Raw genomic sequence first — 15,760 nt, 5'->3', positions numbered from 1 at the left:
GTATTGTCACCAGCACCACCACTACCAGTGGTACCAGTATGGCCACCCCAAACCCCATCCCCTCAATGGGGGTCCCTAGCCCCTCCCCCCACCCCTTGTGTCCCCACGGGGGCTGGGTCCCCATGGGGGTGGCACCCAGATTTGGGGTGCTGGAGGGGAGTGGGGGGCAGGATCAGGCCCCGCACCTCATGGCCCAGCCCCACAGCCCCATGGCTCTCAGGCACTGCTCCGTGGTCCAAACTCTTAAGAAGCCCCCCCCAAAGCAGCCCCCCCCCCCCCCCGCCACCTGCCCCCCCCGGTGCCGGCACGAAGCAGCAGCCGCGGTCAGTGCCTGAACCCACATTGTCACGGACTCACAGTTACAACCCTGAGAGGAAACGCTGTACATACATGGCCCTATGGCCCCCCACACTGCCCCGACCCCCTCCCTCAAACCCCAGGCACCCACGGAGGGGGCCTGGCCTGTCACCCACCGGCGCTGCCGGGGCACAGGGGCGTCACGGCAGCGGGCGCCCTCTACATTCATGGGGGGTCCCGGGGCAGGGGATGGGGTGGGCACCGTGCTCCCCTCCCTTCCCGGCCCCCCCCCAACCCCCCCCAAGGCCCGTGGCCAGCAGGAGAGGTTGGGGGGGGCCCCGCTGGTGTCCCCCCCGCCGGGCACCGCAGCGCCACGGCGAGGGGCTGGCTTGATCCTAACGCTAACGAGAAAAGTAAAGCAAATTTAACGAGGTTCCCAAGGGGATGCTGAGAAAAGATGGGGACGGGGAGGCCGGGGGAGGGGCCATGGTGCGGGGGGAGCAGGGGGGGTTGTACAAAAGGTCGTAGCACGGGGGGGGCGGTGGGGTCTGCTCTGCTCCTGCCACGCAGCTGGGCTGTGCCAGGGGGTGGGGGGGCAGGAAGTGGGGGGGGGACCCGTGGTGGGATGGGAGGGAGGGGGGATGGGCAGTGGAGGTGGGGGACATCACCGAGCCCCCCCCCCAAAAAAAACGTCTTGGCTGGCACCAAATGCGGTGCCCACCCCATGCAGTGCCGCATGGGGGGGGGGAAATCCCCCAGGACTAGGGGGGTGAGGGGGGGGACACAGGACCAACAAGAGACCCCAGTGGGAGCTGAATAATAATAAATAAGCACCAACAATGGGGGGCAGGGCCGGGCCCCCCAGAGCTCAGCGGGGGAGGCGGCGAGTGGGGGGAGGGCGGGAGGGGGGGCGGGGGGGGGTCCCCGTGACACCCAGGGCGGTCCGGGCTCGCAGGGGCCCACGCTGGTGGTGCTGCCTGCGGCGAGGCCGGGGGGGCCGCCGAGCCCCTCCCCGGGCAGCCGTGCTGCAGGAGGATTTCGGCGCGGAACTCCCGGGCTGCGGCGCGGCGGGCGTAGAACAGCGCGGTGCGACCCTGCCCGTCCCGAAGCACGCACCCCGCCGGACTGCGGGCAGGGGGATCCCTCAGGACACCTGGGGGTCGGGGTCGGCTGTCCGGGCTCCCCGGGCTCCCAAGGTCACCCCATGTCCCTCGTGGCCATGCCACGTCCCCTCAAGCCATGCCGTGGTCCCCCCGGCTGTGCCATCCATCCGGAGATGAGGCACTCCTCACGGCCACCACTCCATTGTGTCCCCCACGGCCACCCCGAGTCCCCACGTGTCCCCCCATGGCCACCCCAAATCCCCCATGGCCGTGCCGTGACCCCCAGAGCCACACCACGACCCCCAGCCATGCCACCTCCCCCCACGGCCATGCCGTGTCCCCGTGTCCCCCTTGGTGAGCTGGGCGTCCCAAGGCCACCCCACGTTCCCCGTGGGCATCCCATCACCCCCGCCACCACCCCACCTCCCCAAAAGCCACCCCATGGTCCCGCTGACTGTGCCACGACCCCCAGAGCCATGTCACCATGCCCACGGCCACCCCATGTGCCCCATGACCACCCCACGTACCCCACAGCCACCCCACCTGCCCCACGACCACCCCATGACCGTGCCATGACCCCCAGAGCAAAGTCACCATCCCCACGGCCACCCCACGCGCCCCACGACCACCCCACATGCCCCATGACCACCCCATGTGCCCCACAGCCACCCCACGTACCCCATGGCCACCCCATAACCATGCCACGACCCCCAGAGCCATGTCGCCATCCCCATGGCCACCCCACATGCCCCACAACCACCCCATGTGCCCCAGGGCCACCCCACCTGCCCCACAGCCACCCCCTGCCCCCCGCCACCCCCAGCCCCCTGCCCGGACGTACCCACAGCAGCAGCTGGGTGATGACCACGAGGGCGGTGTCGCAGGCCAGGTGCAGCGCCGTGCGCCGCTCCTTGTCGCTGGCCCCGAGCTGCTCCTTCCTGCTGTGTGCCAGCAGCAGCAGCACGGCCTCCAGGTCCTTGTCCTGCACCGCCTGCAGCAGCCGCTCCCCCAGCGGCGCCTCGGCCGCCGGCAGCGGCGCCAGGAACAGCCGCTGCTCGTACTTGGCCCGGATCCACGACTCCCGCTCCTCCCTGGGGGGGCACGAGTGGCCTCAGGGGGTGCGTGGCACGGGGGGGACGCGTGGCACAAGGGGATGGATGCGTGGCACCAGGGGGATGGATGCGTGGCACCGCGGAGAGCCGCGGCACCAGGAGGGGACGCGTGGCACCAGGGGGACGCATGGCACAGGAGGGGACACGTGGCACCAGGGGGGACACGCATGGCATGGGGGGGGGGGGCGCTGCTCACCGGGACGACTCGGGGGTGGGTTTGCAGCGTCCCTGCGGGTTTTTCTCCCAGATGCTGTTGGCGGTGGCGTTGCCGATGGAGGCGAGCACCAGCGTCAGCTCCCGGGGCCAATCGTCCAGGTCGAGGGAGCGCACGCGGGACAGGTGGGTGCCCAGGTTGCGGTGGATCCCCGAGCACTCGATGCAGATCAGAGCCCCCAAATTCAGGCTGGCCCAGGTGGGGTCTGGGGGGTGACACACACGGCCCCGTGTGACCCACGGCATGACAGGACAAATGGCACCGCACAGGCAAGGACAGCGCTGCGGAACCGCAGCCAACGGCCCCCCAGGACCTGCGACCGTCCCCACACATCCCACAGCCCCCCGTGACCAGCAGCACCCCACGGCTCGTGGCCCCACGTGTCCCACGGCCCCGTGTGCCCGACGGAACCCCACGTCCCATGACCCCCAGGTCACCCCGTGTCCCTACGTGCCCCCGTCACCCCACACCCTGTGGCTCCCCCACGGCCACGCCGCCCTGCGCCCCACGCCCCCCCCCCAGCACCCCGTGGCACTCACTGGGCGCCCCACAGTCCACGCAGAGGGAATTGCCGCGGGCGTTGCGGATGGCCTGGATGGCCACGGCCTCGCTCTGGCTGTCCATGCGCGCCTGGGGACGGACAGCAGGGTGAGCAGGGGGGCACAGAGCCCCCCCCACACCCCCTCACACCCCCCTCCGGACCCTACCTTGTTCTTGCTGCTCTCGCAGCACTGCAGGCTGGCCAGGATCTGGCTCTCGATGGCCTGCACCCAGGCGTCGCGCTCCTCGAAGCTGCTGGCCTCGAAGTGCCACGTCTGCCCCGTGCTGGACACGATGATGAACTCGAAGTTCTCCTCCTCTGTGGGACCAGAGACCCCCGTGAGCGGTGGGACGGGGCTCAGATGGTGTGGCAGGACCCCCCCCCCACCAGGCTCAACACCTCCCCGTGGTCCCCCCCCAAAGCCCCCCAACGGCCGGGACCCCCCCCGGCTCTTCCCGGCCGCGGCCACCGGGCGGGGAGGGGACGGGGACGCAGCGGGTGCGGGGGCGGCAGCGCGGATGGGACACAGCCACATGCATGAGTGGAGCAGGCCACGCGCCACGCACCACGTTACCTGTTTTATAAATATTTCTTAAACTACCAAAGCTTTTTAATTTCCACATTTTGCGCTTGGCTGCGGAGGGTCCGGGGCAGCGAGAGCAGAGAGAGGAAAGGGGGGAAGAGAGAGTCACGAGAGGAGCCCGCAAAGCCCCCGGGGACGGTGAGGTGGGGGGGTGGGGAGGGGGGGACGGCGCCGGGGGCAGGGAGGTGGCAGGCGGTGGCACAGCGAGGTGAGGGCGGGGTGCGTGGGGAGGGCGGCGTGGCTGAGCGTGGCGGGGGTCGGCTCCAGGCTCCGGAGCCCTGCGGCGTCCTGGGGGCATCGTCCCCATGGAGGGGGGACGGGGACGCTGGCGTTGTCCCCACGGCTCTGCGGCCGCCGTCCCCACATGCCCGGGGGGGGGGGCTCTCGGGACCCCCGTCCCCACGGCTCTCACCTTCCGCCTGCCCCGCCGAGCCCTCCGTCTTGGATGGTGTCGACAGCTTCTTCCTGCGGTGCTTCTTCCTGTCCACCATGGGTGACGGCGGGGGGTCTTTGCCCGAGCTGCCGGGGCTGGATATGGCCTCAGAGGCGGGGGGCCGTCTGCCGAGGGAGACGCTGGCTGGGGGGGCTCAGGGACACCGGGCGTGCCGGGGTCACCTGGGCCACCGGGGTCAATGAGTTCAACCAGTGCCAACACTGGAGTGGGCCACCAGGATCACTGGGGTCACCGGGGTCACTGGGGTCACTGGGGTCACTGATCTCACTGGGGACACTGGGTTTACTGGGGCCACCAGCTCACTGGGACTCCTTGCAGCCCCCAGGATCACCACGGCGTTTACTGGGCCACCGGTGCCACTGGTGCCACCGGCATCACTGAGGCCACCGGGCGCATCAAGGCCACCAGGGACCACTTCGGTCCCCAGGGTCTCCGGCTCCCTGGGTGCCACCGGGCTCAGCGGGGCCACCTCAGCCCGGGTGCCTGGCTCCGTCCCAGCAAGGTGGCCGGGGATGGGGACAGGGACGGGGACGGGGACAGGGACAGGGACAGGGCACTCACCAGATCCTGACAGCTTGGCGCTGGAGGCGGAGGCGCAGCGCTGCAGGGACCGCTCGCCCTTGCCCGTGCTCTTCATCCCTGGCTCCGGGGGGAGGCTGAGCCCCACGGGGGAGGCACCGGCTGCGGGCAGGGACAGGGCGGTGACCCGGGCGTCCGTGTGTCCCCCCCCCGAGGGAGACACGGCCACCGCCACCCGCCCCCAGACTCACCGCCAGCCTCGGGCGCTGTGCCCCCCGCCACGTCCTTCACCAGCCCGTTGATGCTGGCGGAGGGGCCGCAGGCGGAGATGGCGCGGGGGGGGCGCTTGCCGGGGACCTTGACGGTGGTGCGCAGCAGGTCCATCTCCTTCCCGTGCGTGCTGTGGATGTAATCCTGCGGCGGGGACAGGGGGGTGCTGAGAGCGGGGCACCCCTGGGGACAACGGGGAATGTGGGGACAGGGACGGGGACACTCACGTTGATGCTGGGGTGGTAGAAGAGGAGCCCGTTGCTGGACAGGGTCACGTACTTCTTCTTCCACTCCTTGTTGAGGGAGTTGCCGCTGCGCTTCAGCAGGAAGCTCTGGGGATGGGAGGGCGGTGAGGGGGACGGGGACGAGGGGCCGGGGGGGACACACACACACACGTCCCCACCCGCCACCGCCCTGCCCACCTGCTTGATGGGGATGGCGCGGCCGCTGCCCGCCGCCTCGCCCCGGCTGTCCAGGCTCCGCTTCTCCGAGTCGCTGCCCCGGCGCGTCTGAGGGGACAGGGGACAGGGGGGGTGGCACGCCTGGGGGCTGCGGGGGGCACCCTGGGGTGCCCTGCTGCTGGGACGGCCCCGGTGCCACCCACCCCGTGTCCACTGCGGTCCCACCCCGGGTGCCACCTGCACCCCCATCACCGCCCTGCCGGGGGTCACCCCGGTGCCACGTGCCCCCAGTGCCATGGGGACACCCCACGTGCCTCGTATTCCCCCCAGTGTCACCCCCCCATCCAGGTGCCCCCCGCTGCCCACTCACAGCGAAGAGGCTGGTTCTGCGCTTGGCCCCCCGGTGCAGGGAGCTGGGGGTGCCCAGGGGGGCCGGGGTCTCGCTGCGCAGCTCCCGGTGGCTGACGTTGGGGGTGGAGGGCAGCGAGGACGAGTAGTCGCTGGTGTGGCCCCCGTTGCTGGCCTGGGGGGGACACGGGCTCAGCACTGGCTCCTGCCCCGGGGGGGGGACAGGGCTGGGCAGCTGGGGGGTACCTGGCCAGGGTGGGCGCCCCCGACGGGGGTGGAGGCGGCCGAGTGGCTGGGGCTGCTGGGCAGCGACTTGCAGGAGGCCAGGAGCTGCTGCTGCTTCTTCAGCGCCACCGCCTTCTGGGCCACTGCGCCGGGGGGGGGGGGGGGAGGGAGCTCAGCTGGGACGGGCTGATGGGACCCCCCCGGACCGCCTGACACCGGCCACGGACCCCCCCCAACGTGGACATGGTCCCCTTTGTGCCCCAAGCACCCGAGCATGGGCCCCCTCCCTTCCCATCCCATCCCATCCCATCCCTATTCCAATCCCAATCCCATCCCATCCCCATCCCATCCCAATTCCATCCCCATCCCAATCCCAAATCCATCTCCATCCCCAATCCCATCCCAATCCCAATTCCATCCCCATCCCATCTGCATCCCCATCCCCATCCCATCCCAATCCCATCCCCAATCCCATCCCATTCCCAATCCCATCCCCATCCCAATCCCAATCCCATCCCAATTCCATCCCCATCCCATTCCCAATCCCATCCCCATCCCAATCCCATCCCCATCCCAATTCCATCCCAATCCCATCCCAACCCCCCCCCACCAGCCATGCCCCCCACCCCACCTGCCCATGCTCTCCCGCCCCCCACCACAGCCCCCTCTCCATCCAGCCCCTCTCCTTAACCCACCCCAACCCCAAATCCCACCCTGCCACGAACCCCAGCCCCCCCCCCCCGTCCCCTCCCACCCCCCCCCCCGTGCCCGGGCACCCACCCTCGGTGAAGACCCGGTCCACGTTGAGGCCGTAGGTGGCGCAGGTCTCGTAGTAGAGGCAGCGCTTCATGTCCCCGCACAGCGCCTGCGCCCGCGCGTCCTCGATCACCCGCGGGTTGGAGGAGCTGATTTTGTCTGGGTGGGGGGGACACACGGGACACAGGAGGGGGCTGAGGCGAGGGCCGACCCCTCCCCGTCCCCGTGGGGTTGTCACCGCGTCCCCTGGCTCACCCTGGGTGCCCACCAGCGCCAGGGCCACCTCGCTGGCGCCCCGGTAGCCGCTGAGCAGCGCGTGGAGCTGCGTCACCTCCTCGAAGCTGCTCTCGTTCTCCAGGCTGAAGACGAAGATGACGGCGTCCGCCCAGCTGGCAAACTGGGGGGGGTGGTGTGGGGAGGGGGAAGGGGGGGTCAGGGCTCGGCGCCGGCCGGCACAGCCCCCAACCCCCCAACCCCCCCATCCTGGACCCCCTTCCCCCGGCCCCCGCTGACCTTGGCGTCCGGGGCGCCTCCTTCCTCCCGGATGAGCAGGAGGTGGCTCTGGCCGTCAACCAGCACCTCGCGCTTGAACTGCCCACCTGGAGCAGGGGGGGGGACAGGGGGGGGCCCACGGTCACGGCCTGTCCCACGGACACGTCCATCCCATGGCCACGTCCATCCCATGGCCACCACATCCATCCCATGGCCATGTCCCTCTCTTGGCCACCACGTCTGTCCCATGGCCACGGCCACCTCATGGCCACACGTGTCCCATGGCCATGGCCAACCCTACAGCAGCCCCCACCCCGCAGCCGCCCCCATCCCACGGCCACTCACTCTCCGTGGGCTCCAGCCCCACGTAGGAGCCGGTGAGGAAGCGGTGGACGAGCGCCGACTTCCCGCTCTTGCTGCTGCCCAGGACGCCCTGGGGGGAGGACAGAGGGGACATCAGCACGGCTGGGGGGCCACCAGGACACGGGGCAGGGCCACCAGGACACGGTACCCACCAGGCGGATCTCGGGGACGGAGCGGCCGAGGGTCCATTCCTGGCTGTTCACCAAGGCCTCTGCAGGGAGGAGCGGGGTGAGGCGGTGCCCGGACACCCCCGGCACCCCCCCCAGCCCCCCAGCCCTGGGGTGTGAGGGGGGGGCCACGGCCGCCCCCAGCCCTGCGGCAGTGCCGCCGGCAGCTCCCTGCGTGGGCGGCCACGAAGCTGTCACCAGGCAACGGCACCGCACCGAGCCCGGTGGGGGCGGCGGGAGGGATGCGACGTGGCACCGACGTGGCTGTGGCACCACGGGACCCGTCCTGCCCCGCTCGCCACGGGCACGAGGACGCGGTGGACACGAGGATGCGGTGGACACGAGGACAGGCCACGGGGCACGAGGATGGAGGGTGGTGCAATAGGCATGAGGCTGCAGCGTGGCACAGGGACGTGGCACGGCAAAGGGATGTGACGGGCACAGGGGCACCTTGTGGTGGCACCACAGCGTGGGGGGCACAAGGATGTGGCACGGCACAGGACACAGCGGCCACGAGGACACGATGGGCGCAGGGCTGCAGCGTGGCATGGGACACGAGGGGCATGGCGGCAGCGTGGCACAGGGCTGTGGTGTGGCACAGGGATCCCAGGTGGCAATGGGCACGAGGACGCAGCGTGGCACAGGGGTGTCAGATGGCGCGAGGACACAGGGCTGCAGCGTGGCACGGGGACGTGGCACAGCACAGGGACACGGCACAGGGACACCACGGGCATGGCATGGGGGGGGAGGTGACACGGAGACACGGTGGACACAAAGATGCAGGGAGAGAGGAGGAGGTGGCACGGCACGGGGACACGACGGGGGCGAGGACACCAGGGCGCAGCGTGGCACAGGGACACCACGGGCGCAGGGACACCACGGGCACAGCACAGGGGAACGTGGCAGGCACCACGGGCACGGGGCACGAGGGGGAGGCACGGCGCAGGGACGTGGCACGGCATGAGGCCACGAGGACGCTGCGTGGGCCCCCACGCCCCCAGCCCACGGCACGACCCACGGCTCCTGCGCCACCAGGGAGGGAAACCGAGGCAGGGACAGGCGGGGTGCCCCCCCCCCCCCCACGCACCCTCCCGTGCCTCAGTTTCCCCCGTGGCACACGCGGGGTGGCTCCGAGGTGTGCAGCAGTGGAGGGGTTAACGCTGCTGCCTGGCACCCCGCGCGGCGTCACCGCGCTGCCACCCACGGGTGTCCCGGCTGCCACCCCCGGCAGCGCTGCCCACACACCCCCTGGGGGGGTGGGGGGGGTCGGGGATGGGAACCCCGACCGGCGGGGTTGGGGCAGGGCGGACGGACGGACGGATGGACGGACGGACGGGCAGGGGGCCCGCAGCTGGCTATGGGGTGGTGGGACAGACGGACGGGGGGGGGGGGACGAGCGGGTGCGCGGACGGACGGATGGACGGGTGCGTGACGCACGGATGTGTCCGGGATGGATGGAAGGACGGACGGGTCGAGCGATGGACGGACGGACAGACGGACGGGACGCCCACAGCCTGGTGGCACTGGCACCCCCGGGGACCACGGGGGTGGCCCCGAACCGTTGGGGGGGGGGGTTGGGGGGAGCCTTTCCCGGGGGTGTCGCACGGCGCAGGTGACGCACGGCTCCCCACGGCCCTGCCCGCACAATGCGGGGGCGCAGCACCCACACCCCCCCCGTCCTCCCCGCAGCCATCGAGGCCCCCCCAAGCTGTGGGGCACAGACGGGTCCTTCCCCACAACCCCCCCCCCAGGAGAAAGCCGGCACCCGGACCCCGCTCCTCACCCCACCGCTCGTCACAGCCCCATGCGGGGGAAACTGAGGCACGGCGCTGCCGCACAGCCCCCCCGCCCCCCTCCCCAAAAAAAAAACCAACAACCCTCCCGCGGTCCCAGGGGAAACTGAGGCACGGGGCCTCCCCCCCCCCGGCCCGGTACTCACTGGGGGGCCGCCCCTGCCCAGGTCGGTGCTGAGCAGAGCCCAGGGGGGCGCGGGGTGCGTGGGGGTGGACGCCGGGCTCTTGGCGAAGATGCCGCTGATGAACTTGAGCATCTTGCGGTCGCGGGTGGAGGCTCGGCCGCCCTCCCGGCCCCGCTTCAGCCCCGCGCCCACCTCGCCGGGGGGGGGGGCGGCCGCCAGCACCCCGGGCAGGGGGTGCAGGTCGCTGTTGTCCAGGGTCTTGCTCTTGCCCTTGCGCGGGGACAGCCGGGCCCTGGCCGGCGGCCGGGGTCCCCCTTCGGCACCCGCCGCCTTGGCCCCCCCCCCCGCCTTGGGGCGCCCTTTGCCCTCGCCCTCGGGCCAGGAGAGGCGGCTGCCTTTGTGGGGGGGGGCTTTGGGGGCTTTGGGCTCCGAGCCCACCTTGGCCCCGCTGGTGGTCACCGTCTTGAAGGGTTTGGTGCCGGCCAGGCGCAGGCGGCGGGGGCCGGCGGACGGGTGGGGGGACGACACCCCCGGGGCCGCGTGGGTGGGGGCTTGGAGCCCTCCGGGGGGGGCTCGGGGCAGCCCCAGCTGGCTTGGGCCAGCAGCGGGGGGCGGCTGGGGGGGCACGGGGGGGGTCCCCGGCCCCGCTCCCCCGGTGCCTCCAAGGTGCCCTTGGTCCCCCGGGCGATGGCTTCGGGTTTGGGGGGCACGGCGGGCGGGGGGGGCAGCGAGGCCGGGTCGGGCTTGGGGGGCACGGCGGGCGGGGGGGGGGGGGGGCAGCAGAGCGGGGTCCGGCTTGGGGGGCACGGCGGGCGGCGCGGGGGGGGGGCAGCAGAGCGAGGTCGGGTTTGGGGGCACGGCGGGCGGCGCGGGGGGGGGGGGGGGGCAGCAGGGCTGGGTCAGGCTTGGGGGGCACGGCGGGGGGCGTGGAGGCGGGCGAGCGGGGGCGGCCGGAGCCATGGCCCCCCCTGCCCCCCGGGCCCCCGTTGCCGGGGGGGGGCCGGGCTGGGGGCGCGGGGGGGGCCGGGGGGCAGCGGCGGGTCCGGGGGGCCGGAGCCGGCGGTACTTATCCAGAGCGCGTCCTGGCGCTGGAACAGCCGCTCCGGCCTCTTGCTCTTGCCGCCGCCGCCGCCGTCTTCAGCCCGGGGGGGGTCCCGGGGGGGTCCATCGGCCGCCCCCGTTTGCTCCGGCTCGTCCGGGGCTGCCACCGACTCGAGCTTGACCAGGGTGAGGGAGATGAGGTAGGTGGTGCGGCGCTGGAGGCCGGCGGCCCTGCTCATGGGTGCGGGCAGGGCCCCCCCCGACCCGGCCGGGCTCGGGGCTCGGAGCCCCCCCCCACCCCCCAAACCCGTCCCGTCCCCTCCCCTCCTCCCCTCCCGTCCCCTCCCGGTACCGGGCACCGGGCACCGGTCGGGGCTCGGCGCGGCGGCTCCGCGCCCGTCGGTGCCTCCTGGATGCTCGGCGCCGCCGTCCCCACCCCCGGCCCTGCCCCCCGAAGCCTTCCCCGCTCGCCCGCCCCCGGAGGGGTTGGCACCGCCGCCGCCCCCCCCCAAACCCCCCCCGGGGCTCTCCGCCGCCGGGATCGGGGCCGCCCCCCCCCCCCCACTCCTCGCCTTTCCCGGTTCTCCCGGTGCGCCCCCCCCGCCCCCCCCCCTCCTCCTCCACGCCCCTCGCACACCCGGGGTTAGCGACCGGGGAGGGGGGGGCGGCGGAGAGGGGGGGGGCGGCGGCGGCGGGGCCGGGGAGCTACGGGGGGGCCATGGCCGGGGCTCCCGGTCCGGCCCCGGGGCTGAGGGCAGCGCCCGAGGGGCTCCTCCTTTGTGGCGGGGCCGGCGGCCGCCGGGGGGGGGACCCTGAGCGGCCGGGGGGGGGGCCCTGAGAGGCCGGGGGGGGCCGGAGCCGCCGCTCTCCGCCATGCGCCGCTCCCGGGGCCGGGGCGGCGGCGGGAGGGGCGGGGGCGGGCGGCGGCCCCGGTGCTACCGGGCAGGCGCGAGCGCTCCCGGGCGCCCCCCCCCCGGCACCGGGACCGGCCCCCAACCCCCCCACAGCCCCCCACCCACCCGGCTGTCCGGGCAGCCCGGCGTCCCCCTGCCTCCATCCCCATCCCCTTCGCATCACTTCCCGTCCTCATCCTAAATCCCATCCCATCCCATCCCCACCACATCCCAATCCCCTTCACATCCCAAATCCCATCCCCGTCCTCATCCCAAATCCCATCCCCTTCACATCACTTCCCGTCCTCATCCTAAATCCCATCCCAAATCCCATCCCTGTCCCCATCCCCGTCCTCATCCCAAATCCCATCCTCTTCACATCCCAAATCCCATCCCAAATCCAGATCCCATCCCAAATCCCATCCCATCCCATCCCCATCCCCAGTTCCACCCCATTCCCAACCCCATCCCCTTCACATCCCATCCTCCTCATCCCAAATCCCATCTCATCCCAATTCCATCCCAAATCCCATCCCCATCTCCATCCCCTTACCCTTCCCACCCCTATCCCATCCCAAATCCCAAACCCCATCCCAAATCCCATCCCAATCCCCATCCCATCCCAATTCCACCCCTATCCCATCCCATCCCATCCCAAATCCTATCCCAATCCCATCCCCATCCCCATCCCGGCACCCTGATCCGCCCCCCCCCTCGCAGCAGCAGCCCCGGGGCTGACCCCCAGCACCACGGGGCCACCGCGGGGACACGGCGGGGACACGGCGGGGGCTGCGGGGGCCGGAATGGGGCCAGGCCCCGTTTTCTGGCATTTTTAGCAGCGGCGCAGGAATCCTGCTGCATCCCGTTACCACGGCAACGGGGCCGGCGCTGCAGCGAGCCCGCGGGGCCACCGCCACACCGGGGGCTGTCCCCGGCCTGTCCCCCCCCCGTGTCCCTGTCCCAACGTGGGCACGGCCGGGGACGGTTCTTGGGGATGGACGTGGGGTCCCGGGGGGGGATACTGGGGATACTGGGGGGATACTGGGGATACTGGGGGGATACTGGGGATACTGGGGCCAGGCATGGGGCAGGGGGGCAGAGAGGGGACAGAGAGGGGGCAGAGAGGGGACACGGGGACAGGTTGGGGACACGGGGACGGGTTTGGGACATGGGGACACGGGGACAGGCTTTTGGGCTGGACTCAACATTTAGGGACAGCCACGAATTTGGGGACAGCCACGGCGCCGGGGACGGACACGGATTTGGGGACAGACGGGGACGGACGCAGCACCCGGGGACAGCCACAGCCCCCCCCAGGTGGGCTCGGCAGCACAAGACCCCCCCCTCTGCGCCCCCCCCCCAGGTGCTGGCAGGGACATGGGGGGGGTCCCAGACCCACACCCCCCCCCCCGTGGGACACGGAGCTCCCCGAGGGGATGCGGGGGACCTGCCCCCCCCCCACGCGGGGACCCCAGGAGCTGGCACGTGCCCCGTGCCCCCCCCGGGGTGCTCGTGACGGAGCCGGGTGCGTTGTCGCAGCAACCCGCCCACGGCCCCCCCCCCGCAGGCGTGTGCCCCCCCCCAGACCCCCCCAGCTGGGGCGTGCACCCGTCACCCCCTCGACCCCCCCTCGTCCCCCTCTGCCACCCCCTGTCCCCCCCCCACGGGTGGCACATTGCCCCCATGCCCCTGCCAGGCTGGGGGGGGGGCTTGGCACCCCCCCACTGGACCACCCCCCAGTACAGCCCAGTCCCCCCAGGCTCGCCATCGCTTGGGGGTGGCAGTGGCAGCCCCACGTCCCACCCGGGGGGGGGTCACCAGGTGTGCCCCCCCCCCAGGACAGCCGTGCCCCCTCCCCATCACCACCGGGCCCCCCAAAAAAACCCTGGATGTGGGGGGGCTGGGGGGGGGCAGGAGGGATTTGGGGGAGGGGTTGTACCCTGGGGGTGGGGGCACAACGGGGGGGCGCCCATTGGGGGGGGTGTGGGGGATGATGGGGGGGTTGGGGGGGGTTCTGTGCCCCCCCCCCGCGGGAGCTGGCGGTGGGTACCACTTTGCGGGCGCCTAGCAACGCGGCATCCCCCTGCTTCCCGTCGCCATGGCAACCGCGATGGGGAGATGCCAGAGCACGAGGCTGGGGGGGGGGCGGTGGGGAGGGGGGGGACACGGGGATGCGGGGGGGGGGGGTTTGGAATGAAGCTGGGGGGGGGCGGGGGGGGGGCACCGTGGACCTGGTGCTGCCACCCCTGCGGATGCCCATGGGGTGGGAGGTGAAGGGGGGGGGCTGGGGGTGGAGGGGGGGGCCCCATTGAGCGGAGGGGCCCCCCCATGCAAAGTGGGGCCCCCAGCAGCGGGGGGGGGCACAGCGACCGCCGGAGGTGAGGAAACGCCGACGTCAGCGACCGCAGCGCCGGGGCTGCTGCACCGGAAACCGCCCGACGGCGCAGCTGGGGGGAAGGGGGGGCTGGGTGCGACCCCCCCACACCCCTTTTCCCCCCCTGGGACCCCTCAGGCGGGTCCCTGTGCCCCCCACCCAGTGCCCCCCCCCCGTACCCCCAGCATTGGGGCTGGATCCAGCCTCAGTCCCGCCGCCCCCGCAGGCCTGGCCCCCATGGGGCTGGGGCCCCCCGAGGTGCTGGGGGCCCCCCGCAGGCAGATATTGGGGGGGGGGGCCTGCTGCAGCCCCAGGGCCCCCCCATAATGGGGATGGGGACCCCCCCCCGAGGCACCTTCGGGCCCTGGGAGGTGCCGGCCTTGCTCCGGCAGGCGCTGCTGTGCCACTCGTCCATCCGTCTGTCCACCCCCCCACCTGTCCGTCTGTCCATCCATCCACCCTCCCACCCCCCCACCTGTCCATCCGTCTGTCCATCCACCCCCCCACCTGTCCGTCCGTCCATCCATCCATCCATCCATCCATCAGTCCGTCCATCTGTCCGTCCGTCCATCCTCCCCTCTGTCCACCCATCCGTCCACCCACCCTTCCCGCCGTCCGTCCGTCCGTCCTCCCTCTGTCCATCCGTCCGTCCGCCCCCTCCCCAACCTCCAGGCGCCACCGCGGCCTCTGGGCCTGGTTCCCAGTTCCCAGTGCCCAATTCCCAGTACCGGTTCCCAGTTCCGGTACCAATTCCCAGCTCCAGTACCAGTTCCTGGTACCGGTTCCCAGCTCCAGTACTGGTTCCCAGTTCCGGCACCAGTTCCCAGTTCCAGCACCAGTTCCGAGCTCCGGCACCAGTTCCCAGCTCCAGTCCATCCCAGTACCAGTTCCCAGTTCCAGCACCAGTTCCCAGTTCCGGCACTGGTTCCCAGCTCCATTCCCAGTCCCATTCCCAGCTCCATTCCCATTCCCAGTCCCGGTACTGGTCCCCGCACCATGCCCGTACCTTGCACGACGCTGAGGGACGCGGTGAGGCTGGCGCGCAGGTGGGGGTCGGGCACGGTGCCCACCAGGCGGATCAGGTTGTTGAGGTGCTGCTTGGCCCCCTCGTGCCGCCTCACCTCGGCGCGGATGGCGGCCAGCACCTGCTGCCGGGGGGGGCCCATGGCAGCCCCCCGCCCTCAGCGCCGCGGCCCCGGGGCCATGGCACCACCCGGGGCGCGTCCCCGCCGCGCGGCCCCCGGCCCCATCCGGCCCCGCTGCGCCCTCGCCGCGCTTCCTGGCTGGCGTCACCCCGTGGGGCCCGCGTCACCCGTGGGGCCGGTGTCACCCGTGGGGCTGGCGTCACCCGTGGGGCCGGCAGGGGCGCAGGGCTGGGCCTGGGAACGGCGCTGCCCGTCCCGCCGGCGCGTCGGGGCAGGCTGGGGCTCGCCGTGGCGGCCCTGCCCTGCGCCCCCGCGCCCCGACGGGGACGCGCTGGGGACGCGCTGGGGTGCCCCAGGGGGGTGGCGGGCAGGGCGGGGGGGGGACGGGATGGGGACACGCCAGGGAGCGGGTGGGACACGCACGTGGGTGGGGACGCGGCAGGGACACGTATGTGCCAAGGGACACGCGTGTGCCGGGGTGCGGGTGGGCCAGGGATGGGTGTGCAGGGACACGGGCACGCGAGGAACACGTGTGTGCAGCCAC

The 15,760-nt window shown here is 72.6% G+C and overlaps 2 protein-coding genes across 4 annotated transcripts; both read right to left on the bottom strand.

Moving 5' to 3' along the window:
- Positions 1-692: 692 nt before the first annotated feature.
- LOC140000850 (arf-GAP with GTPase, ANK repeat and PH domain-containing protein 2-like) lies at positions 693-4,425 on the bottom strand. Its single transcript, XM_072031816.1, has 7 exons — positions 4,263-4,425; positions 3,842-3,901; positions 3,434-3,585; positions 3,266-3,356; positions 2,709-2,931; positions 1,708-2,491; positions 693-698 (listed from the first exon to the last, which is right to left on the bottom strand). The coding sequence occupies exons 1-7, from the start codon at positions 4,339-4,341 to the stop codon at positions 693-695; spliced, it is 1,395 nt and encodes a 464-aa protein (XP_071887917.1). The 5' UTR covers positions 4,342-4,425.
- A 48-nt stretch (positions 4,426-4,473) lies between these two features.
- Positions 4,474-15,403, bottom strand: LOC140000878 (arf-GAP with GTPase, ANK repeat and PH domain-containing protein 2-like). 3 transcript variants are annotated; one of them, XM_072031881.1, is made up of 12 exons: positions 15,078-15,403; positions 7,831-7,889; positions 7,661-7,748; positions 7,337-7,422; positions 7,079-7,220; positions 6,848-6,982; positions 6,089-6,210; positions 5,865-6,017; positions 5,516-5,602; positions 5,321-5,425; positions 5,075-5,237; positions 4,474-4,985 (listed from the first exon to the last, which is right to left on the bottom strand). In XM_072031881.1, exons 1-12 carry the CDS (start codon positions 15,235-15,237, stop codon positions 4,489-4,491), a joined length of 1,797 nt encoding a protein of 598 aa, XP_071887982.1. In that variant the 5' UTR covers positions 15,238-15,403; the 3' UTR covers positions 4,474-4,488. The 3 variants fall into 3 exon arrangements, with proteins under 3 accessions (XP_071887982.1, XP_071887980.1, XP_071887981.1); XM_072031879.1 differs by lacking the exon at positions 15,078-15,403 and adding an exon at positions 11,157-11,694; XM_072031880.1 differs by lacking the exon at positions 15,078-15,403 and having other exon boundaries at positions 7,831-8,394.
- Positions 15,404-15,760: the final 357 nt, after the last annotated feature.

The sequence above is a fragment of the Anas platyrhynchos genome, chromosome 34, assembly GCF_047663525.1.
Source record: "Anas platyrhynchos isolate ZD024472 breed Pekin duck chromosome 34, IASCAAS_PekinDuck_T2T, whole genome shotgun sequence".
Taxonomy (NCBI): Eukaryota; Metazoa; Chordata; class Aves; order Anseriformes; family Anatidae; genus Anas; species Anas platyrhynchos.
This window is presented reverse-complemented; position numbering and strand designations above follow the sequence as displayed.

Excerpts from the sequence above, each read along its gene's own strand:
- LOC140000878 (XM_072031879.1), bottom strand. The coding sequence starts at position 11,679 with ATGGCGGAGAGCGGCGGCTCCGGCCCCCCCCGGCCTCTCAGGGCCCCC. Across the intron at positions 6,983-7,078 it reads GGCGCTGGTGGGCACCCAGG|ACAAAATCAGCTCCTCCAAC; the intron begins GTGAGCCAGGGG and ends CCCCCCACCCAG. Across the intron at positions 4,986-5,074 it reads CACAGCGCCCGAGGCTGGCG|CCGGTGCCTCCCCCGTGGGG; the intron begins GTGAGTCTGGGG and ends CCCTGCCCGCAG.
- LOC140000850 (XM_072031816.1), bottom strand. The coding sequence starts at position 4,341 with ATGGTGGACAGGAAGAAGCACCGCAGGAAGAAGCTGTCGACACCATCC. Across the intron at positions 3,586-3,841 it reads AAGAAATATTTATAAAACAG|AGGAGGAGAACTTCGAGTTC; the intron begins GTAACGTGGTGC and ends CTGGTCCCACAG. Across the intron at positions 3,357-3,433 it reads GCGAGAGCAGCAAGAACAAG|GCGCGCATGGACAGCCAGAG; the intron begins GTAGGGTCCGGA and ends GTCCGTCCCCAG.